Source organism: Papaver somniferum, chromosome 6 (genome assembly GCF_003573695.1).
Source record: "Papaver somniferum cultivar HN1 chromosome 6, ASM357369v1, whole genome shotgun sequence".
In the NCBI taxonomy this organism is placed as follows: domain Eukaryota; kingdom Viridiplantae; phylum Streptophyta; class Magnoliopsida; order Ranunculales; family Papaveraceae; genus Papaver; species Papaver somniferum.
This window is the reverse complement of record NC_039363.1, coordinates 131,723,920-131,749,815: the sequence shown is the minus strand read 5'-3', so window position 1 is coordinate 131,749,815 and position 25,896 is coordinate 131,723,920. Positions and strand designations below refer to the sequence as shown.

At 37.7% G+C, this 25,896-nt stretch overlaps 1 protein-coding gene across 1 annotated transcript; it reads left to right on the top strand.

Moving 5' to 3' along the window:
• The first annotated feature begins 9,760 nt into the window (after nucleotides 1-9,760).
• LOC113289342 lies at nucleotides 9,761-24,710 on the top strand. The gene is made up of 15 exons (XM_026538578.1): nucleotides 9,761-10,207; nucleotides 10,371-15,351; nucleotides 15,622-15,810; nucleotides 15,920-16,034; nucleotides 16,210-17,263; nucleotides 17,536-17,983; nucleotides 18,147-18,200; nucleotides 18,296-21,119; nucleotides 21,234-21,347; nucleotides 21,770-21,900; nucleotides 22,156-22,248; nucleotides 22,444-22,713; nucleotides 22,833-23,454; nucleotides 23,683-23,758; nucleotides 23,886-24,710. The coding sequence occupies exons 1-15, from the start codon at nucleotides 9,957-9,959 to the stop codon at nucleotides 23,983-23,985; spliced, it is 11,322 nt and encodes a 3,773-aa protein (XP_026394363.1). The 5' UTR covers nucleotides 9,761-9,956; the 3' UTR covers nucleotides 23,986-24,710.
• Nucleotides 24,711-25,896: the final 1,186 nt, after the last annotated feature.

Genomic DNA, 25,896 nt, shown 5'->3' with positions numbered 1-25,896 from the left:
AAAAATAGTGAGATTAGTATTATTGATAAATCTTGAGAATCACATAGAAATTTATTGAGTACCTTGACTTATATGTAGAAGCAAAAGTTTATAATCACATAAATGCTAATAATATTTTCGGGATTCAGTAATCTTGTAAGAGTAGTTAGAAACCATCACTATCAATAATAAAATATTATATTAGCAGTTAAAGATGATAATAATAGTGATAATAATTTTAGCAAAGTAATGTAGCATTTCTCAATTAGTATCATATTAAACTTAACTTAACAAAAATTTCGATAAGGTTATATGACGAAAAAAAACGATTATGATTAAATAGCTAGGGAAAATTATCAACGCTTATGTACGGATAAATTATGTAAAATTAAACTGATGTCAAATTAGAAATACATATTTTGCGTTTAAACTAAATAGTTATAAAAATTGATTAGGCGTTAGACGTAAGAAGGTGAGGACATAATATATAAAATAAAAAAACTTAACTTATTAGTAATTTTGTATCGAAATTATCTTTAGTCTAATAAATGATCCAGTAAATCTTTAAAATGGAACAAGTATACATGAAGTAGTGATAATAATATTCGGATACTTAGTGTAATATTAGAATTAAAATAAAATATATTTGTATATGAATAGGATCCTTCTTCCTAAACATATTCAATCATATTTTGAAATGGAAACTTGGTATGACGAACCTAAACTGTTAGAACTTAAATTAGTATTTTTTTGATCTTAATTTAAACTAAAATCTCACTAACAAATATATAGCGATAAAATAATGATTAGGATTAAATAGCTAACAAAAATTATTGACGCTTACGGTTAAGTTTTGCAAAGTTAACTAATAACAAATTAGATTTGTATGTTTTGTGTTTAAACCAGATAGCTAATATAAGACTTATTCGTTAGGATTAAGAAGATGAGGTTATATAATGCATAAAATAGAGACTGAACTTGTTAACGATCTTATACCTAGATTATCTTTAGTCCAATAAATGATTCACTAAATAACTAAATTATACACATGAAATGATATTTATAGTACTTGCGCTTAGAACAAAATTAGACTAAAAAGAGAATAAATTTGCATATGAATAAGATACTTATTAATTAATAATAAAATTTAAAGACTATTAAGACATATTAGAATGTTGTACAGACTCAAAATTTAGATCATATTAAATTACCAACGCCAATATTTAACAAGATAGAGTATATGGATTCAATATGGATAAATAAAATCTAATATATCAATCTTTTCGCGAATGTAGGATTATATTTAGAAGATTAACGCTTAGTGTACCAACTGGACTATTAACTTAAGAATAATGATAATAATAATAAAATTGACAGTAATATTCGAATAATTAAGCTAGTAGGAAATTTATAATAGATTATATTTCGAAAATTTATATATGGTATTACAGTAAGGTTAAATTTATCAAATATTATACATTGGCGGGAAAATCGAATTGAGATTATTTAATAAATAAATAAATAAATTTAGATGACTAAATTGCTTTAAATGATGTGAACTATTTATATATTCTATGAAGTAAATTTATCAGACTTACACCAATTACGATAAAAGTTTAGAGACTAATTTTAATAAATTAATACTTAAATAACCGTAATAAGTTTGTATTTAGTTAATCCAGCCCCGGGGAATAGTGGTGTTTTCTCTGTTCGTAGGAAGGCATTGTTGGGATTGGCCAACCTTGACAGGGCAACTGCATTCAGAGATGACCGATCATAGAAGCTTAGTATTATTCTTTAGGAAAACGATAGATACAAATTCACTTAGATATAAATTCGTAGGAATCTCCTTTGTGAATAGAGACAAGTATTTTATAAGATAGAAATTAGTGTAAGAAACTTAGACTTCCGTATTTGATAGAACTTAACTCAGTGCAATTGAACTTAGAGCTACAAATTTTAGATTTTAGTTATAGAGCCATATAGGTTCGTGCTTTGTTTATGTTGATTGCGCTTAGATAAGAAATGCGGTTATTCTATAAGGTGGGGAGTTTTTGAAGACCAGAAGAATAGTTTGATTTTCGAGGACAAAAATGATATAAGGTGGGGAGAATGTAAGGACCCTCAAGCTCGTCAACGCTATTAGACTAGTCAAGAGACTATTATCTGATAATAATTTGATTAGTTTAACACGAACGTTATTTAAATAAGAATTAATCTAACAACGATCTAGATACTAAACTAGTACCGTTGAATAAATCTCTAAAAGTTATGCGAGATAGACTACTCGAACGTGTTAATCTGATACCGAACGAAGAAGATATCTTCAGATAGGTACAAAGTGTAAAATGGTTATTTATCATCTTAACCGCCTGGCTCCCCTTATCATTTGGTCGGGTTCCTTTAAAAATCTCGTCGGCCTTATCCCAAATTGGATCGAGAAGAAATTCATTTTCTTCTTTTATTTTCTTTTTTCCTTTTCTCTCTTCTCGTTTCTTCCTTCTTCTTTTGCTCCGCCTTTGTGTTTCATCTGGCAATTTTGGAGAACAAGTAAGAGGAGGAAAATCAAGAGTGGGTTACTGGTGTTGAAGATTGAGTAAGTGTTTTTGATTCCAAGTTAGAGAAGAGAATATTCGGGGTGTTGTATTTCTGTAAAGAAGTTGGGGTTTTCTGGATTTGAAATTTGGTCTGTATAGAGATAATGATGATTTCGAGTTGTTAGCAGTTAGGAGACGAAGGGGTTAATGTTTAATTGGAGCTGCAGAGTCGTTCTAGTAATTAAATCCAAAATTAGGGTTTCATAAGAAGTTCAAGGAAGAATTAGAAGATGAAATTGATATAAAGGGGATTGAATTAATGAGGGGTTTACTCTTAATTGAAGTATAGTTGGATGTCTTGGGGTGGTATTGGTGGTGAATCGAAGAATTATGAATTGTTCTCTGTTTGAAGGAAGATCGTTAGGAATTGGCTATGATGAGTGGTGTATTGCTGTTTTGAATCAGATGGAAGAAGGGATTGATTTCAGTTGATTGAGAGAATCTGTTTGGAGGTAATTTATTTCCATTATCTTAGTAAATCTTTTGATTTCAATTAATGAGTTTATGAGTTTATAGATGATGATTAATATACTATGAAATTGTATGTTGAGATGGAATGAAGTTGTATGTGGTTGTAGCTTAAGATCATGTTGATGTTCAGGGATGGGTTCATGTAGAGATGATTCGGAGGTTGGGTTATTGGAGTTGTATGGATGTGAATTGCAGGGAGAAGGAAGGATTGTGTTATTACTGAATATAATATGAATTTTTGTTGATAGAACTATAACTAGTAATTGGATAGATGGTTGTAAATGGATGAATTATATTGCTGTCAGAGGTAAGGGAAGCTAGTTGAAGTGCAGATTGTATTGAAGTTGTAGATACTAGTTATGAGGAACTGCAATGCAAGTGAAATGAGATTAGTGTTGATTAGTCGTGGAGGATTATGATTTATGTTCAAGGGGAAAGCTGAACCAATGGTGTATAATTGAATAGATGGTGCTGATAGGAAGTAAGTTTGGAATGAGGTCACTTTTGAATTGAGATTTGAAGTAATGAAACTGAATTTGTAGTTGTAACTTAGTTACATCTAGATTTGCAGAGAAGTGGTATTTAGGGAATCTGGTGTTGCAGACTATTGTTGTTGTTATCTCAGTTGCAGTTGTTGAATGTTAATTGTGCAGGAGAGGAGTGAAGCCTTGAGCATTGCGGAATTTTGCATTTGTGGATGTTAAGATGATGATTAGATGAATGTCTAGGGTACTGTAAGGAGAATGGAATATGAGATGTAAATGGTTTGTAATGGGACTGAAGTTGTTGAGTTATGTTGTGTGAGTTGTGGTTAATGATGGAGCTGGTAGAGTAAATATGAGATTTTGTGAAGACATGAAACTGATCTAAATGGACAGTGTTGCTTGAGAGTATGTATTTGAAGTCTGGCTATGAGAATAATTACAAGTGTTGGTGCAGGGAATAAAGTGGAATCTGTAATCACAAAAAGATTATAGTTCAGGTAAATGAGTTGGTAAAGTGAAGATAGGTTGGAATGGTGATTGTTTGATGAGTTATGGAATTGTATGACTAAAGTTTGGTGACTTCAATGTGGGCTTTCTTGAGATGCAATTGCAGATAAGAAGAGGAATCTGAATTGGTTTATGTTGAATTGATTTTCCTCAGTGGAAGCTTGCAACTGCATTTGCAGTTAGTCTAAATTAACAACGATCGATTCAAAGGACGAACCAGTGGATCTCGAGGTAGGCGTGGCTTGTCATCAAAAGAGTTGGGAATATATTTGACTCTTTGGTAACCATTATTGTTTTCCTTTACAAAATTTTATGTTTAACAAACTCATGTATTTCTGTTTGTGCGTTCCATGCATTGTTTAACTTGTTTTACGATAATTTTGTTGATTCTGTTAATCTTTCCATGGTTTGGAAAGGACTTGTAATGTTTGTTTGTCATATGAATTGTTATGGGAAATACAAATTTCCACTTGTGGTATATAGGATACATTCCTTCACATTTATAACTACATGAACTCAGCTTTTATGCTTATATCGGTCGACAGTTTGCGAGTTCGGAATTGTCGACATCCATATTTATGATTAGGTGTGGATTTGCGAGTTCGGAATTGCACAACCATAGTATACATTGTTTGAAGAAGGAGTTTGTCCATATACATGTTTGTTTACTTCTGTGAGGATATGCTCTTTCACATTTATACCTAGAGCTTTTATGATATATTGGTCGACAGTTTGCGAGTTCGGAATTATCGACATGCATATTTACGATTTAGGTGTGGATTTGCGAGTTCGGAATTGCACAACCATAGTATACATTGTTTGAAGAAAGAGCTTGTCCGTGTTCGTGTATCTTAGTGACTTGGTCACTATTTAATGTCTGAGAAAACATTATTGTTTTTCTTAATCTTGTTTATGATTACTTAGAAGTTAAATGTTAATTATTCCTACTTTCAGTTTTCAGAGACAGATTAGAGTTGCGCAGCGAAAGCCACAAGTGTTGACTCCGTTAATTAGTTAACTTCCGCTATGTTTATTATGTTGTTTATTGTATCTGTAAACCAATTGACTATTATATATGTATCATTTGAGAGAAGTTCATGTATACATATTCTGAGTGGGGTTAGTTTTGGGATAAATTTTGTAGCAGATTTCTTAGTTGAATGTTTAAGTATTTGAATTAGATTCGTAGTGCCTCTTTATTTAGGTAATCTCTTGGATTAGTCAGCTGCTAGCTTAGGGGGCACTACAAAAGTGAAAGATTACCAACACATATTTCGATAAATATGTAAGCGAGTTAAACTCAGTTCGAAATATTAAATGTGTATAATTGAAGTCTATGTAGCTATACGACTTTTATCTCAAATAGGAGATAGAGTAGATAGACTTTTGAGTGATAAATGAGTTCAAGTCTTCACATACCTTTTTTTGATGAAGTTCCACAAGCTCACCTTAGTAGTTCTTCGTCTTCAATCTATGAACGCCGTGAAGTCTAATGCTCAACTACACTTTCTATCGTAATCCGAGACTTAACTATAAGTAGACTAAAATTCGAGACTTATAGTTTTGACAACTAAACTTGACAAACAAGCTTGAGATAACAACACTTGCGAGTTCGACCGAGCAGTTCTCTAACACTTGGTTAAAGCCAAATCTTACCAACACATATTTTGATAAATATGTAAGCGAGTTAAACTCAGCTCGAAATATTAAATGTGCATAATTGAAGTATATATAGCTATACGTCTTTTATCTCAAATAGGAGATAGAGTAGATAGACTTTTGAGTGATAGACGAGTTCAAGTCTCCACATGCCTTTTGTTGATGAAGTTCCACAAGCTCCCCTTAGTAGTTCTTCGTCTTCAATCGATAAACACCGTGAAGTCTAATGCTCAACTACACTTTCTATCCTCATCTGAGACTTAGCTATAAATAGACTAGAAATCAAGACTTATAGTTTTGACAACTAAACTTTACAAACAAGATTGAGATAGCAACGCTTGCGAGTTCGACCGAGCAGTGCTCTAACACGTGTTAAATCACCATGTCGACACTTATGAAAATTTCTAGTCTAACCCGTGCACATCTCAGTGTCTGTCGAAATCCAAAGATAACAAACATATCAAAAACATGAAAACAAGTTAGATATAGTCAGGATCGGTCCTGGGATCCACCCTTTCCACAAGGGATCGGTCATGTACTTAGGATCGGTTCTGAATCCAGATTTCAACTACGAAACTAGTTTTTCAAGTCTACTTCCTTTAACCATATGTTTGGAATTTCTTTCAAGCATAATTCCGAGGTTTAGATTTATCCGGAAGTTTAACACACTAAATTAATAAAAAGTTACCAATTAGTGCAGTGTCAAGAATACAAAGTCCATAGATAAACTATACTTTGTAAATCCATACACTTAAGTTGCAGAAACAGATCATTCCTTAATGGTACCTTGATCATATTATAATGAACAAGTTACCAATACTAAAGTCATTGTAAAAAAACTTCATATATTATGTTTTCAATTAATAAAAACTTCAAAGAACAAAAGATAGAAATGGAACAATTCAAGTATGTAGTTACTAACCTCGAATTCATGGATGATGTCTTGGTTGTCTTCGATATGTCTTCAGGTCTTCATGAGTAACTAGAGCAAGTCTCAACATTTATGTGTTCCTATTCCAATCTAACGAAATTGACTTTAGTAATTGACTCCAGGGACTCAGAGCTTTGGAACTAAACTTGACAAACAAACTTGACATACCAGCTATTGGCGAGTTCAACCGAGCAATGCTCTAACAATTTTCCTATTTGTAAATAGTTTTAGGAATAAGAGACAAAAAAGTAAAGTTTATTTTTTTCAGGAGGAAACCTAAGGTGAAGAAGTTTTGAACCATTTCCAAAAAAATCCCGATTAGCTTGGAATTTTTTTGGTGGGAAGCTATCAGGAGCTTTGTCACCAATCATGCTAAAGAGCACATTTTTCATTTCCAAAGGCTCAGGGATAACATCAAGAGTGTTGTTATCAACATCATAGATGGTAGAAGTAATTAAGTTAAAAATTCATTACTGATCAATTCAGCAGTGGCCATAGCCTTAAAATGACCAGTAAAGCAACAATCTCAACTTTATCAGTAAGCCAATTACGATCAACATTTTGGATATAATCATTTTTGATTCGTCCAGTCCTATTCTTAGCAATATCATTAAAAAACTTGGTATTTCTACCATCTAGTCTAATGGTTTGGTCTCTACTGTTGGTTTTCCAAATTTTTTTCCTGAATGTCAAACCAATATCTAATACTCCCTCCGTTTTTGCTAAAATGATAGTATCTCTTTTGCAGAAACAAAGTATTATCAATTTCATCACTATAATGGATTTTCCTCTTTCAGTGCAAATCTGTTATCAACAATTCATTCAAGCTTCTTCCTGTAAGAGCAAGTCTTATGGTGGAATCCAAGCTATTCCAAGTGTGGAAAAACTGTGGAATGTCAAGTCTAGTGGCTTCCAAGTTGGGGTCTTCCACAAAAAATCCAAGCAGTGTTCCATGGTTTCGTGGGAGGTCCCGGGGAATCCATGGGAGCGCAATCAGATTAACGTAAAACGCTATTCAGAATAGTGCGCTAGAAGACGGAAAACGCCAATAAAAATAGCGCTCAAACGCTAATCAGAATATAGTTTTTTTTTATCCGTAGATTTAAAACGAGCCCTTGAAAATCCAATGGCTGAGAAAAAAAACGCTAATCTTAATAGCGTAAAGCGCTATTCTAAATAGCTTTTTTTTAGCGCTATTCTGATTAGCGTTTTTTAACACTATTTTGATTAGCGTTTTCTGTTGTTCCACCACTACACTTGCAATTCCATCCACAATTCCAAATGCTGAGATGGGTGGATGATGAAACTCTTCCACCATAAGACTTGCTTGAATCCACGAGATTACCTTTAGCGAAAGCAGAAGACCCAAAAATATTTTTGTTCCAGCAATTTATTTATTTATTTATTTATAAATCTCATAAGATTTTATTCATAATATTATTTATTTATAAATCTCATAAAATTTCATTCATAATAAAATAGAGAGTACATGGACTCCAAGAACCGAAAATAATTTGTTCCAGCCATTTTTTAATCCGAAAATAGAGATTCATGAAAAAATAATTTTTTTTTATCCAACAATTATTTCTGGGGGTTATAAGTGTCTGCACAAATAAGAATCTTCATATTAGTCTTTACACATGAATCTTTTTAAAATAAGAGTTTACACATAATTTAAAATTTCAAAACCAGTCAACAAATTTAAATATTCAAAACACCATAGTTGTTTACCTATTTACTGATTTGCCATTTTTCAAAATTCAAAATGAAAATAAAATGGTTATTTTAATGATAATATGCCACCGGGTTTTTCTAAGTTATTTGTTTTAGGTATTCAATTTGACCTAGTTTTCCGGGGAGGTTTGGATAAAGGTGGTTGAAATCTAGGTGAATAGTTGCGGCTTTCTCTTTGTATTAAGGCAAAAACGAATTCGCTTTTGCGGCTTGTGGTCTATATGCAAACACGAATTTGCTTTTGTGGTTTGTTTTCTTTATGCAAAAACGAAATTGTATTTGCAATTTATTTTGTATTTGCAATTTATTTTGTTTCCGCATACACAGATTTGCTTCAGCAATGGAAAAATATCGGGTTATATTTATATTAAAGCATAAACATATTTGTGAGTCATTTTTTTTTCTTTTGCATAAACATATGTCAGAATTATGAATTATTCTGAAATTCATGTTTTGATAGTTAATGACTTAAGATTACGTTGGAGTACAAATTGTTCCAAGAAGGTCATCTAATGAGGTAAAAACCGAGGACTTTCAGTTAAACTTGGTTGTTTTTGTAATTGAACTCCATAATCTGTCTCGTTTTAAAATTTGAATTAAACCAGTAATTTTAGATCAGTAGGATGGCTAGATCTTTCATGTTTTTGTATTGACTCTTAACTTTACACTAATGAATTGATTGGAGAAGGTTTAAAGTGTTGATGGTGGTTGAGGTCGTGAAGTTAATGGTGGTTGAGGTCGTGAAGGTTCAAAGTGTTGATGGTGTTGTTGTTGAGGTCTGTAATAATATGGATCGGTGAAATTATAATCTCGTGAAGGTGGAGGTGAGGAGGAAAAAACAGACGATGCAGAAGGAATTTTTGCTACAGACGAAAAAAGTGGATGTATGGAGAGAGTTTGAGTAGTATCACGGTAAAACACCTTGTTTAAACAAAACTGATAATGAAGCAGTACATTCGTTTCTGTATGTGATCTTCATATCAAAATGAAGAATTGCAATATATAAATGATAAATATAAATGATAAGAGTTGGTATCTATTTGTTGTTAAACCCTTAATAGTAGGAAGAATCCTGACTGGGTTGCCTACAAAACAGAAATCATTTAAATTAATCATAATTATTAATGAAAACTTGAGAAAGGACAAAACTGGAAAATTAAATAATGAAATACCTTAAATACCCTGTATTTTAGTATTAAATACCAATATTATCCTGAAAAGTGGGCAAACACATATTTTAAATATTTCCTTGTGTAGACAGCAATTTACGAAATGTTGTGCGTGGAAACACCTAATTTTTATTATTTCTGGATCCTACTTTATTCCAGCCATTCTTACTTGGGGGAGACTTTAATTTCCACAAATAACAAAAAAAAAAAAAATGCCTAAAGGCAACCGTTCGCGAACCAAATATTTGTTCATACTTCGTAGCACCCTTGCAGGGAAAGTGTTCGCACCGAGCGTGGGAAATAGAGTCCTCCTAACAAAATAATCAGCCATTATTTTGAGTAGAATTTACAAAGAAGAAGAAGTGGGAAAAAGAAAAAGACAACAATGGAAAACTGAGAGAGGAGTAGAGAAAGGGAGAGAGAGATGCAAGGTCTCCATCATCAACAACAACAATTAGCAGGACTTCTCTCTGTTGCACTCGCCAAAGACACTTCATCATCAACAAACCCTAATAAAATCACCAACACAACCACAGTTTCTGAAGAGGACGATTCAGCTCGTCTCGCTGCCATTAACTCACTTCATAGAACCATTCTGTACCCTCCTAACTCGTTACTTGTTTCTCACTCTTCTAATTTCCTTTTTCAAGGTTTCTCCCAACTTCTCTTAGACAAGTAAGTACTACAGAATTTTTATGTTGATTTTTTTTTTGTTTTTTGATTGAATTTAAGTTGTTATGTACCTGGATTTTGCGTTTATTTGTGTTTGAAGTGATTGAGTTTTGGTAGTTTGCGTTATTATAATGTGGTAAGTGATGTATTGAAATTTGAATTTTAGGTCATATTCAGTTAGGAGATGTGCTGCAATTGCATATGGGGGATTGTGTGCTGTGTTATGTCCAAACCCTTTAACAAGTAACGGAAGACAAAATCATCATGTCATTAATGGTGGTTTAGTTGATAGGTTTATTGGTTGGGCATTTCCATTGCTTAGAGATGTTGTCGTTGGAGATGGGAATGCTGAATTGGCATTGGAAGCACTTAGAGAGTTTCTTAATGCTGGAGATGCAGTTGGAATTGAAAGATATGTTTTACCGATACTTAAATCATGTCAAGAGCTTCTTGAGGATGAGAGAACCTCCTTGAGTAGATTGCATCAGCTTTTGGGTTTATTGACTTTAATTTCGGTTAAGTTTGTGAGGTGTTTTCAGCCTCATTTTCTTGATATCATCGACTTACTTCTTGGATGGGCACTAATACCAGACCTTCCGGAATCTGATAGGTTGGTTATAATGGATAGTTTTTTGCAGTTTAGGAAACATTGGTTGGGTAATTTGCAGTTTTCGTTGGGGTTATTGGCAAAGTTCCTAGGTGACATGGAGGTTTTGCTTCAAGATGGAAGCCCTGGAACTCCGCAGCAATTTCGTAGACTGATTGCTTTGTTATCCTGTTTTCTGACAGTTTTACAAGTCACGGCTTCGGAAATGCTAGAAATGAATTTACTTGAGCAGATTAATGAGCCTCTCACGAGGATGCTTCCACAGTTGTTAGCGTGTCTATCTATGGTTGGAAAGAAATTTGGGTGGTCAAACTGGATTGGTGAATCTTGGAGGTGTTTGACTCTGTTGGCTGAAATTATGGGGGAAAAGTTTTCTAACTTTTATCCAGTGGCTTTTGATATCCTGTTTCAAAGTTTGGGAGATGATAGCATCGCACCGCCTCTCGGTTTTCGTAAGGTTCCATCGGCTCATGTTCATGGGATGCTAAAAACTAATCTTCAGTTATTGTCTCTCCAAAAAGCAGGTGTCCATCCATCATCTGTTCAGAAAATTCTGCAGTTTAGTTCACCTATATCACAGTTGCGTTTGCATCCTAGTCACCTTGTCACTGGAAGTTCTGCTGCTACCTACCTTTTCTTGCTTCAACATGGAAATGGAGAAGTTGCTAAACAGGGAGTTTTGTCCTTGATCGAAGAGCTAGAGTTGTTAAAGGTCATGCTTGCTAATATTAGCTACCGTGAACATTCAGTCAGTGGCATCACAAATTCCAAGTCATATTCTGCACATGAGCTATTAGCAATGGTTAAATTTGACTTGAAAGTTTTGCGAAGTAGTATTCCTTTGGGTGGTGATGTCAGCGTGTTAGGCCAGCCTAAGATAGCCCTTTCATACCAAGAGAAGTCGATTAAATTGACATCATTTATTGTTGAAAAATTAAACCCTTTTGAATCTCCTATCCGAGGATTTGTGGATCTGCAGGTTAGCGTTGTAAGAACGTTGAGTGAGCTCAGTAAAGTTGAAATTTCAAGCAAGTTTGCTATGACAGAATACTCAAGCAAGACAGATTCAACTGGTGTTATAGCTGGCAAGCTGTTTCGTGAAAATGGTCCAAATGATGGACATTGTATTGTGGTTGTTGAATACTTGAGGAAGTACAGCTCCCTTCTTGTTAAATCTCTTCAGGCTTCTTCTCCTCTGACAATTAAACTAGAAGGCCTAAAATGGGTTTGCAGCTTCTGCGAGGTTGTTATAACTGCGTATGAGAATGCAAAATTGGTAAACTATTTATGTGCACAAGAGCATATTGGTCCCTGCAGTGATTTGCTTTTTGCAGTTCTGGATGCAGCTTCAGATCGGGAACTGAAGGTGAGGTTTCATGCCGCATATGTTTTGGAACTTTTACTGCAAGCAAGACTTGTGTATTGTGGAAGCTTCTCCTCCATTGCAGAAGTCGCCCTTGAAAAACTTGGTGATCCAGATGTTGCTACTAAAAATGCATTTGTGAGGGTGCTTTCTTTTGTCTTGCCTGCTACAGTTTATTCATATGGGCTGATTGATTACGAAGCAAGCTTCTCATCCGGGCCTGGCGTTCTCAGGGTCGGCAATAGATCGAACCTTCATTGGAAGAAAGTATTTGCTTTCAAGCAGTTACCCCAACAAATCCAGTCACAGCAACTTATTTCCATCTTGAGTTACATCTCCCAGAGATGGAAAGTGCCCCTTTCTTCTTGGATCGAGCGCCTTATAAATAGATGCCATGCCACAAAGGAATCTGTTCCAAGTCAAATGGAAGAAACAGGAACTCTCAGTGCTGATTGTCTTTGGGTGGACATACATGTAGATGGTGACATGCTGAATAAAATTTGCTCTGTGAACAGCCTGGCTGCTGTTTGGTGGTGTATACATGAAGCAGCTAGATACTGCATTATAACCCGTGTCCGAACTAACCTAGGTGGACCCACTCAAACTTTCGCAGCCTTGGAGCGCATGCTCCTAGAGATAGCACATTTGCTTCAGCTAGAAACTGAACAAAGTGATGGTAACCTGACTTTGGGTTCATCTGGCGCTCACTTGTTGCCCATGAGGTTACTGTTGGATTTTGTCGAAGCACTAAAGAAAAATGTATATAATGCTTATGAGGGCTCTTCTGTTTTAGCATGTACTACGCGGCAGAGTTCCTTGTTCTTTCGAGCAAATAAGAAGGTGTGCGAGGAGTGGTTTTCTCGCATATGTGAACCCATGATGAACGCTGGATTGGCATTGCATTGTCACTCTGCTACTTTTCATTTTTGTGCATTGCGCTTGCAGGAGTTTCGTAATCATGTGACATCAGCTCTTAAGGACAAATCTCGGACTCAGGTATCTGAGAACCTCCTTAGTCTAAGAGCTAGATATGCAGGAGACATTTTCAGGGTTTTACGCCATGCGTCCTTGGCTTTGTGCAGGAACTATGAACCAGAGGCTTTAATTGGACTTCAAAAATGGGTCTCAGTGACATTCTCATCCTTGTTTTCGGAGGAAAACCAGGTTATAGGCCATAGTGGAGTGATTGGCCCCTTTTCATGGATCACAGGACTTGTATATCAGGCGCAGGGGCAGTATGAAAAGTCTGCTGCTTACTTTACTCACCTACTTCAGACTGAGGAAGCACTCAGTTTCATGGGTTCTGATGGTGTGCAGTTTGTTATAGCACGCCTGATAGATAGCTATACAGCGCTTTCTGATTGGAAGTCTCTAGAATCCTGGTTGTCAGAGTTGCAGTCACTTCGTGCTAGGTATGCTGGGAAGAGTTATTCTGGTGCTCTGACTACGGCTGGCAATGAAATTAATGCTCTTCATGCTTTAGCCCGGTTTGATGAGGAAGATGTTGCGGGGGCATGGGCATACCTCGATTTGACTCCTAAAAGTAGCAGTAAGCTCACACTTGATCCTAAACTGGCCCTCCAGAGAAGTGAGCAGATGCTTCTGCAAGCAATGCTTCTTCATAGCGATGGCAAGGTAGATAAGGTGCAAAAGGAAATAGAGAAGGCCAATTTGATGCTAGAAGAAGTCTTATCCGTTCTTCCGCTTGATGGTTTAACTGAAACTGCCCCATATGCTACCCAGTTGTACTGCATCGCCGCGTTTGAAGAAGGCTATAAACTTTGTGGAAACCAAGATGAATCAAAGCAACTTCAAGCAAGTCTACGTTTGTTTGATCAAGTGGCACAGTCTCCAATTAGTAGGGTTCGTCAAGACTGTAATTTGTGGTTAAAAGTTTTTCGTATTTATCGTGCCGTACACCCAGCTTCCCCAACAACATTGCAATTCTCTCAGAAACTAATAAGTTTAGCTCGTAAACAGAGTAATTTGATGATGGCAAACCGTCTGTGCCAATATCTCAGCGATCAACTTTCAAGTTTCTCCAATTCAAAGCATCATGACTTGCTTCTGAAGAGTTTACAGTATGAACATATCCTGTTGATGTATGCCGGAAACAAGTTTGAAGATGCTTTTACAAATCTTTGGTCATTTTTGCACTCTTTTATGTTGGAGCCAGAAACATCAATTTCTGACACTGGCATTAGTAATCTGAAGGCTAAGGCATGCTTAAAACTTTCAACTTGGTTGAGACGGGATTATGCAGATGTAAGTTTGGAAAAAGTTGTTTATAACATGCATGAAGATCTCAAAACATTCAGTAATTGTTCTGACAGTGCATCTGGAGTCTCCGTCAGTAACCAGAACCTATCCTCGCCCCCAAGCTTTAGTCTTATTCGTGAAGAAATTGTGGGCACAGTTACTAAAATGTCTTCTCTTTTCTGCCCCACTATGGGTAAAGCATGGGTTTCTTATGCCTCTTGGTGTTACAGCCAAGCTAGAGTCTCCCTCTCTGCTCCACGTGATATCCTTCTTCAGTCATGCTCCTTTCCCACTCTCCTTCCAGAAATTCAACCTGATAGGTTTCAGTTGACCAGCAGAGAGATATCAACAGTGGAAGCTATAATAACAAAGGTTTTTCTGAAAAGAAGAGATGTAAACAGTCTGAATGTTGCAAGTGGAGAGCAGGTTGTTTCACCTGATTCTGGTGAAGATTTGGAAAAAGAGAATTCTGTGAAGGAATTGGTTGAGCAGGTAGTGAAGGTTATTGAATTTACACAGGTAAAACCCGGAGTGGAAGAAGCTGGGGACGCAAGCCACGCTAAGGCACTCAGTTCTCAGTTGCAGAAGTCTTTCCTCCATGTGGATGCTGGCCTAGATGAAGCTGATATTTTATCTTCAGTTCAGGAATTGGTTGAGGTTTGGCGGTCGCTGAAGCGCAGAAGGGTTTCACTGTTTGGATATGCGGCGCATGGTTTTATGCAATACCTTTCACATTCATCCTCCAAGCTATGGGAGGGTCAGTTCGCAAGCCCCGATCTAGATTCTGCGAAACAAAAGTCCGGAAGCTGCACACTCAGGGCGACGCTATATGTGTTAAACATTCTTCTCAATTATGGAGTGGAGTTAAAAGACACGCTTGAAGCTGGGCTTTCCACAGTTCCATTATTACCCTGGCAGGTGAGAATCTTGGGATGCGGCTTGTACCTATCAAAACCTGATTTTTTTTTTTGAACCTCTTTTAAGAAGAGGCCTGATACCTACAAGCCCAGGTTTCTAGGCAAAGAAAGAAAGAAAATTTTCCCCCACCCTGATGGAAGTAACCCCAGAGCTTTTGGTACAACCCGAAAGTGTCTCACCCAATTAACTGTTGGACACTTGCACACAACTGATATTCCAGACACCAGAAAGTCGGTTAATTTATTGTAACATTCTTATCTTCTTTTGTAGGAAATTATTCCCCAGCTTTTTGCTCGGCTAAGTTCTCATCCTGACCAAGTAGTTCGAAAGCAACTAGAGGGCCTGTTGATGATGCTAGCAAAGCTATATCCTTGGTCCATAGTTTACCCTACACTTGTCGATATAAATACTTATGAAGGGGAACCTCCTGAGGAGCTTGAGCACATACTTGGTTGTTTGGTATAGTATCCATCCTTTATTATTTTTCTTAATTTTTGTACGTGCTTAACTGTTCTTTTGTATAGTAATACTGAGTAAATGTTGTGGATATGTTTTCTGTTAAATGCAGGGAAATCTTTACCCAAAACTAGTTTCGGATGTTCAACTAGTGATAAATCAGTTAGGAAATGTGACTGTTCTTTGGGAGGAACTGTGGCTTAGCACACTCCAAGATCTGCATGCAGGTATTTTACACCATGCGTTTTGAAATTATGGGGTTATGCTATTTAAGCTTATTGTTTTGCTTAGCCATAATACCTTCTCGTCAATATACTCTTTTTTTGAAAGTTGTCTTCAACCAGCTTATGTCCTGTAGAGTCTTCTTTGCTGGTTATTTATCTGAATTCCTTTTTAAAACAGATGTTATACGGCGCATAAATATGCTCAAGGAGGAAGCTTCGCGGATTGCTGAGAATCTCACTCTTAGCCATAGTGAAAAGAACAAGATAAATGCTGCTAAATACTCGGCGATGATGGCTCCCATTGTTGTGGCCTTGGAGCGTCGTCTAGCTTCAACTTCCCGCAAGCCTGAAACCCCACATGAGATATGGTTTCATAAGGAGTACGGAGAACAATTAAAAACTGCCATTTTAAACTTTAGGTTGCCTCCAGCATCAACAACAGCTCTTGGAGATGTGTGGCGACCTTTTGACACTATTGCAGCTTCTTTAGCAAGTTATCAGAGGAAGACATCAATCATTATGGGTGACGTTGCACCGCAGTTGTCTCTGCTATCGTCCTCTGATGTTCCAATGCCTGGTCTTGAGAAGCAAAATACACCTGAATCTTCTGAGAATTCTACCGTCAATCATCAGAGAACTGTAACTATTGCTTCTTTTGCCGAACAAATCACTATCCTATCTACCAAGACTAAACCTAAGAAAATTGCTATACTGGGATCAGATGGCCAGAAGTATACATATCTCCTGAAAGGCAGGGAGGACCTGCGTCTTGATGCTAGAATTATGCAGCTCTTGCAAGCTATTAATGGGTTTTTGCATTCGTCCCCTGATACACGTCGTCGTTCACTTGGCATTCGTTATTATTCCGTGACACCTATTAGTGGTCGCGCTGGTCTTATCCAATGGGTTGACAATGTAATAAGTATATATAGCGTCTTCAAATCTTGGCAGAGCCGTGCTCAGTCAGCACAAATGTCAGCGATGGGTGCTGGCAAGATACACAGTGCAGTTCCTCCACCTGTCCCTCGGCCGAGCGATATGTTCTATGGGAAAATTATACCAGCGCTCAAAGAGAAAGGTATAAGGAGAGTAATCTCAAGAAGAGACTGGCCCCATGAAGTCAAGAGAAAAGTTCTTTTGGATCTTATGAAGGAAACCCCTAGGCAGCTTCTTCACCAAGAGATGTGGTGTGCCAGTGAAGGATTCAAAGCGTTCAGCTCCAAGTTAATGAGGTACTCTGAATCTTCCCATTTAAGCTACATATCTTTCCGTATGTTTAATTATGTTTGTCAAAGACACAATCAACCTATGCACCTTAAAATGTGGGATTACCAAGTCTGAAACTACCAACTCAGACAAAATATTTTCAGAATATTTTTGTATAAAGAACAGGTTGTTCCGTGGATTTTGAGAAAATTTCATGACAGTTGTCATTTATCAACATAACTGAAAGTTTGCACAGCATGGCAATGATCATTTTCCTTCTTTCTGCTGTCATTTTCAGGTATTCTGGTAGTGTAGCAGCCATGAGCATGGTTGGACACATACTGGGCCTAGGGGATAGACATTTAGATAATATTCTAATGGATTTCTATAGTGGAGATATTATCCATATAGATTATAATGTTTGCTTCGACAAGGGGCAAAGGTTAAAGATTCCAGAGATTGTCCCTTTCCGCCTTACCCACATGATTGAAGCAGCCTTGGGGTTCACAGGAATTGAGGGGACCTTTAGAGCCAACTGTGAAGCAGTTATTAGTGTCTTGAGGAGGAACAAAGACATAATCTTAATGTTGTTAGAGGTGTTTGTTTGGGACCCACTAGTAGAGTGGACACGAGGGGATGGCCATGACGAAGCTGTGATTGGTGGTGAGGAAAGAAAGGGCATGGAGTTGGCAGTTAGCTTGAGTTTATTCGCATCTCGAGTTCAAGAAATCCGTGTACCTTTACAGGTATGGTGTCTTTTAAATACTTGTACTATGATCTGATGGTTCATTCTCTAATATCTACTGCTTATGATCAGCATATGTATCCGGGTGATCATAGAGTATTGTACCGTTTTTATGTCGAATTTAGTTGTTATCAGTTATTTGAAGTCTTTTAATTATTTTGCAGGAACACCATGACCTGTTTTTGTCTACCTTACCTGCTATTGAATGTGCGCTTGAGGTACGTAGGCATTCTCTTATTGTTGTCTTGTTGTTTCAATACTTTACCATGTTTGCATCTTTATCTGTTTAATCGGTGTTGTTTTTGCACTCCAGAGGTTTTCGGATGTTCTTAACCAATATGAAGTTGTTTCTGCCATCTTCTACCGTGCTGACAAAGAGAGATCTAACCTTGTACTGCACGAGGCATCTGCAAAGTCTAATGTTGCAGAGGCAACATGTAAGTCAGAGAAAGCACGTGCCTCCTATGAGGTTCAGGCTCATGAGTTTGCTCAAGCAAAAGCTGCGGCAGCTGAGAAAGCCAAAGAGGCAGCTGTATGGCTGGAACAACATGGAAGAGTTCTAGATGCTTTGCGAAATGGTTCAATTCCTGAGGCTCAAGCATGCATGAAGTTGGGTGGCATGAAAGAGGCTTTATCCCTTACATCTGCTGTCCTGGTAACAAGTGTCCCATTGACAATTGTCCCTGAGCCAACACAAGCACAATGCAATGATTTAGATAGGGAGGTTTCCGAGCTTATAACCGATTTAGAAGGTGGACTTTCCTGTGCAGTAAAATCACTCCAGGCGTATGCACTGGCATTGCAAAGAACTCTACCGTTGAATTACATAACAACAAGTCCGATACATGGCTGGGCACAAGTTCTCCAGCAATCATTAAGTACACTTTCATCAGAAACTCTTTCTCGTTCCAGAAGACAAGCATCTGACCTAATTGTGAAAGCACATGGGGATGCTCTTGATTCGGTCCAGCGAAGGTATGATGAGCTGTGTCTGATGGTGGAGAAATATGTTATCGAGATAAAGAAAGTCGAGCAAGAGTGCTCTGAACTGGTGAACTCTCTTGGCTCAGAAACTGAGGCCAAAGCTAAGGATCGTCTTTTATCTGCTTTCATAAAGTATGTGCAGTCAGCTGGTCTTTCAAGGAGAGAAGATGATGTATCACATGGCACAACTAGGGAACCCAGGTTGCAGGAAGAATTCGAAGAGAAGAAGGAAAAAGTATTATCCGTTCTACATCTTGCAGCTACTGGTCTTTATGCTGAAGTTAAAGATAAGATTCTCGAAACCTTGAGTAGTTTTAGTGGAAGAAGCGGATGGAGACGTGCAGAAGAGAGTGTGCAAGCTGATTCAGGAATCATTTGCTCTGAGTTTGAGGAGCAAATAGAGAAGTGCTTGCTTGTTGCAGGGTACATTAATGAGATTCGACATTTTATTGACATGGATGTACCGAGTACAGATAATGACCCTGCAAAGTATTATTCAGAAGGGAACTGGGCTTCAATTTTCCAGGCTGCTTTACTCTCATGTAAGATCTTGGTTGGAAAAATGACTGAAGCTGTTCTTCCCGAGATAATTAGGTCAGTCGTTTCATACAATTCAGAAGTTATGGATGCATTTGGATCCGTTTCACAAATTCGGGGGTCGATTGATATGGCACTCGAACAACGTGTTGATATCGAATTAGAGAGGGCATCCTTGGTAGAGCTTGAACAGAACTACTATGCGAAGGTTAGTCACATCACAGAAAGGCAATTGGCTCTTGAAGAGGCTACACTTAAGGGTAGAGATCATCTTTCATGGGAAGAAGCAGAAGAGCTTGCATCTCAAGAGGAAGATTGTCGAGCACAGTTAGATCAGCTCCATCAAACATGGAGTCAGAAGGATAAGCGAACGTCATCTTTAGTGAGGAGGGAGTTTGATGTTAGAAATGCACTGGTTTCTTCTGAACGCTGTTTCCTATCTCTAATTAGTAATGAACAAGGAACTGATCCACATATCTTCAGAAGCAAAGTCCTTCTGGCTAAATTAGCCGAACCCTTTTCTGAGTTGGAATCTATTGATCAAATTATATCCACTTCTTGTGCCCATCCTCCATCTTACTCGTATGGGTCGTCTAATGTGGTTGATTTGATGACCTCTGGCTATACAGTAGCAGACTTGGTCTGGAAGTTCTCCAGTTTACTAAACAATCACTGCTTCTTCATCTGGAAAGTGGGTATCATGGATGCGTTTCTTGATTCTTGCATACACGACATATCTTCTTCTATGGATCACAGTTTCGGGTTCGATCAACTGTACAATGTTTTGAAGAAGAAGCTTCAGACACAACTTCAAGAGCATATAGGTCAATACTTAAAAGAACGTGTAGGTCCTGCTTTTCTGGCTTGTTTGGAGCAAGAAAGTGAACACCTAAAAAAACTAGCTGAGGGATCAAAAGAAGTTGGCCGTGAACAGTTAAGAAGGGAAGTTGATACCGTGAAGAAGGTGCAGCTTATGCTTGAGGAGTACTGTAATGCACACGAGACTGCTAGAGCTGCAAGGTCAGCAGCTTCCACTATGGCAAGACAGTTGAGTGATCCCAAGGAGTCTCTTTGTAAGACAATCTTTGAGATTGTTCAGATGGAATGGTCACACAATATTTCCGTACCATATCTACATAAAAACAGGGACCTCTCTCAGGATTTTCTTGGTAGTGATAATAATGTATACCCCATAATTCTAAACCTCGACAGATCAAAATTGTTGGAAAGTTTGAAATCATCAGTCTCGTCGATTGCCAGATCAGTGGAGGGCCTGCAAACTTGTGAAAGGACTTCTGTTTCAGCAGAGGGACAGCTTGAAAGAGCCATGGGGTGGGCTTGTGGTGGTCCAAATCCTAGTGGAAATACTTCAGTCAAGAGTTCAGGAATCCCCCCAGAATTTCATAATCATCTTATGCTGCGAAGGCAGCTGCTCTGGACAGCAAAAGAGCAGGCATCAGATATAATTAAAGTCTGCACATCCATATTAGAGTTTGAAGCATCTCGAGATGGTGTCTGCCTGATGCCAGATAGGAGTGCTGGTGATGAAAGAAACTGGCAGCAACCGTACCTGAAAACCATATCGAGACTGGATGTTACTTATCATTCATTTACTCGTGAGTATCCATGCTTGCCACATGGTTGTTTGATGAAATATTTATCCCAAAATGTAGGGCGCTTGCAAGTTTCAAAATATAAGTAATAACGTGGCTTTCTCTTTTGTATGCCAGGTGCCGAACAGGAGTGGAAGCTGGCTGAAAGCAGTATGGAAGCCGCTGCCAATGGCCTTTTTTCTGCTACTAATGAACTTTCTATTGTATCTGTTAAAGCAAAGTCAGCGTCAGGTATAATATGGACTTTTCTGGTTAATGCATCCTACCCTTCAATATCCAAGATCAGAGCAGGCGGTACGGGTTTTAATAAAATTAAATTAATGACGTAGATTCAGGAGTTCGAGTGACAACATTTAACTAGAAGACCATGATACATGATATAAAGAAATTTCTTCCTTGAGATTGGTTAGTGTGAGGGGTCTTGGTTAGGAGAGTCTTCCCTGTTTATACATTAGGATTGTCATCTAAGAAAATTTCGAATTGTGGGGGGATATAGGGCCAACTTTAGGCTTAAGTATAATGTCCATACACTGAGTAGAGTTCATCCCTAAGCATCTGAAGATAGAATTGAAAATGCATTTCTAATCAAATATGTATACAGATGTATTATGTTTATGGATAGGGATACAATTGTGCTGACCTTTTCCATCCAGGTGATTTGCAAGGCACACTTGTAGCAACGAGGGATTATGCCCAGCAAGCCAGTGCAGCACTGTCTGCTTTTGGTCGCATTACAAGGGGCCATACAGCTTTGACATCTGAATGTGGTTCAATGCTTGAAGAGGTAAAAGTAGATCTTAAATACAATAGAAAATAATGCTTTTGCTTGGCTCTGACTGGTTCGAAGTTACTTCATCTATTATCTGATAGCTCATTGCTTCTCCACAATGAGACTACTGCTTTGTCTTGGCCAGTTCTGATTATAAATTGGAATTTGCTCATGTTAGAAACTTGAGGTGCTATCCTAGTTGCTGACATGTTCTCTTCCTGTTTTGCATTCTCTTAACTGGTTATAAGCGTGGTTTATTTTGTTATGTAGGTTCTGGCAATCACAGAGGGGCTGCACGATGTTCATAGTTTGGGAAAAGAAGCTGCTGCAGTACACAGTGCTCTTATGGCAAATTTGTCAAAGGTGCTCCCTCTTCATTCCACCCTGCGGTTGTCTAGTTTATTTGTTGGGAAATTGTACAGCCGTGAACATTTGATTGTCAACTTGGTGGTTCAAGCTCTACTATAAATCCGTCTTCTGGAGATATTTTGAGCTCTGTTTCCTTCTCTTGTTAACAAATATATTCTCTAAAGTTTGAATGCCTTTAAACTTTGACAGGCAAACGTGATACTTCTGCCTCTTGAATCAGTGTTATCTAAAGATGTAGCTGCCATGAATAATGCTCTTTCTAGGGACAGAGAGAGCAATATAGATATTCCTCTCATTCATGGGCAAGCTATATATCAGTCCTACTATTTGAAGCTCAAAGAAGTTCGTCAGTCGTTGAAGCCCTTGGTACCATCACTTACTTTATCCGTGAAGGATTTACACTCCATGTTGATGAAATTAGCACGAACTGCAAGCACGCACGCAGGCAATTTGCATAATGTAAAGTCACTGCCTCACCTATCATTTATTAACTTGATTATAACTTGAAACGTTCTAGTAACCAAGAGAACAGACATCAGTGATGTGCCTCATTTTTCGTGTCTTGTTTTCCACCGCAGGCTCTAGAAGGTCTAGGAGAAAGCCAGGAAGTAAGGTCACAAGATATTTCCTTTTCAAGGTCGGACCTTACAGATGATGCGGGTATTGTGGATAACAAGGAGATGACTATATCACCCTTAACTAGCCAATCTCGTAGTCCTGAGAATCTGGATGTTAGTGGATTCTCGTTGCAAGGCGAAGGATGGATCTCTCCTCCTGATAGCGTCTACAGTAGTAACTCAGAATCTGGGAGTACCTCAGCTGATACAAGTCTTCTTGAAAATGTTAATGATGAAGCTGGTGAGGCAGATCATGAGTTCAGCAGCAATGAAGTTGCAGGGTGTTCAAATGTCGACAAACGTCCATCACATCAGGAGGCAGATTCCCAATATCCAGGTCTCAAGGACAATGACAGTTTAATACAACATACTCCAGTCAAAAACAAGCAACCTGACGTTTTGGCGGAGGTCGAGGGGGAAATTTCCGATGTTGATCCTCAGCATTCTTCAGGTAACGAAAAGTCAGAGGAGGTGAATATTGATATTGGAGATGAAACAATTGCCGTGAACCAAGTCAAAGAGAATTATCGTAATAAGGAAGCTCTCGCACTATCTGTGGATGTTGCAACTCGCATTACAAGGAGTAAGATATACACCCTCCTAATTATATTCTCTTATACCTTTCAGCTTATTGCGTTTTTTTCAATATGGAAAACAGTTATTCTTATTGCTACTGCAAGTAACTCGTTAACTGTCATAGACTGTACAAATCAACAATTTTGTTCTTTATATCTAAACATAGGAGCATACTAAAGAACCTTTTTAAAAGGAGATTTTTTCTTAATATGTTTTTTCCTCTTATTGCCCCTAGGTAAAAACCCGTATGCATTGTCAGTGCTGAAGCGAGTTGATATGAAACTAGAAGGCCGAGATATTGAAAAGGGCAGGTATATGAAATTCCATACAAGTTGGATTATTTATTTTTATCTTTGATTTTCTCCTTTTGTAGGGAAACCGCTAATGCAGAGCAAGTTGGTTATATTCTTAAGCAAGTTGAATTTGCTCCTTTTGTAGGGAAATTACTATTGCAGAGCAAGTGGATTATCTTCTTAAGCAAGCTACCAGCGTGGATAATCTTTGTAACATGTATGAAGGTTGGACACCATGGATTTGAACCTATTTCATATTATCATGCCTCAGAGTGGGGAGAAGGGTATCCTTTGCAGTATCCGGAGATTGAGAGGACCTGGCAATATTTGGCAGTTGATCTGGAGAGTTTGAGTAAAAAGCAAAATTTTGATAATACTTCCTTGAATGAAGTCCAAACATCTTTCACACCCGAGATCCCCTCTCAGATGAAAGCATGCGCTTGCAGAGTTGGGTGGAGGACAGCGCTGAAACACTCGTGGTTTATCTGCGTCATCACTGGGAAGGCTGTACTGAATAGCATGCTCTCAAGTGGTATCTTCGTAGACGGAGAACTTGATGAACATGAAAACCAAATCAATGAAAATTCCACCTTCAGTTACAGGCTTACAGCTACTTCCTACACTGTTAGAAAGTAGTGTGTCAAGGTTTTGTGGTGGAACCTGCTTTAGGTATTCACACTCCGAACAATAACATCTTTTGAGGACATTTACCTTCATAGATGTAATCCACATACATGGATCCCATGTAAAACTACATAGAAGTGAAATAGTATAGTTGTCCTTTGTTTATAGTTAACAAGAAGAGATGCATTGATTACACAGGGAAGGGTTGTGCTCATCCACAGCAAATTTGTATCTTTTCAGTCAGTCTATGAGATCTGTTGTATATCTGTTGTTAGTTTAGTAGTTTTAGTGATTTACATTGTATATATTTACTAAATTCTGTGTTCTAAAGAAACCGTTTGATGCCTTCTGTTTGTTTTTGTGAAACGAAACCATTTTTACCTTAGTTAAGCCCCACTTGCTAAAACAACATTATAAATTCTCATTTTTCAAAAAGAATTTTTGACTCCCAAGTCCCAAGCAGCGGTATTGAGATAAAAAAGTGTGCGGCTGTTGGTCTCATGAAGTAAAACCAACACCCGGGGATCTAGGACCTGTGGGTTTTGCATTGCTGCTGAATCTCGGCTGTTTTTTTTTTCCTGTCTGCTTCTTCTGATTTTATAAGTAGTCTTATATGGTTTCCTATCTCAGTATCAATTCTCTATTTCTTAGTCTCAATTCAAAATCTTCATTCAGGAGTTAAAATCTAGGTTAAAAAAAAAAATCATGTCTGGGTTGATTGATATATGGACCGTTGAGTTCGGAAAGCTTCGTGAAAAGACAGGTAGAGTCGTTGAGCCCTTGGGCGTTGCCGCAAAATCAAGTAACAGCACACAGGTAGGTGACACGGCTGTTTCATCATCTGCCGGAATGCCACTTAACGTTATCGATAAATTTCTTCATCGGTTTCAGTCAAACTATTCGGAGTCCACTATTTCCATGGTAATGGAGTGCTGCTTCTCTCCCTAAATGTCAAACTGAAAAAAAAAAATAGTCTTGTGTGTACATAATGTGTTCTGTCTTAATTTTATCTGTCGCCTTGTAAGTATATGTAACACATGTTTGCAGCGTGTATTTTTGTATGGTGTAAGTTTGTTGGCTATGTATTGCGTGTAGCTTTGACAATGATAACAAGTTTCAAATGCAACTTTGCTCCTAAAATGTGCAAGGATTATAAGCCACCTAGAAGAGAATTCCCATATAAACTGTCGTCTATCCACCAATGTATATCCTGCTAGCTCATAGCTGACACTTCTCCTCGAGTTAAACTTGGCCTTATCGGCGAAAGTCCCATGGACAAGAAAAGGATGAATTTCGGAGCATGTATTATTTGAGTGACTGAGTGTTGCTTACTAAAACACGGTACGATGCATTATAGAGGTGGAGGGGACACCAGTAACGTGGCCATATTGTTCCTGGTCCAAATTGGTGTCTGCTGGTTCATTATAGGCTTCGCAACTCTCAACTCTAACGACAAGCAACATTTTTCACCCTCCACCATTTTAGTCTTCAGAATATTCTTGAATCGAACACAGCAGCATCCTGCGACTTGG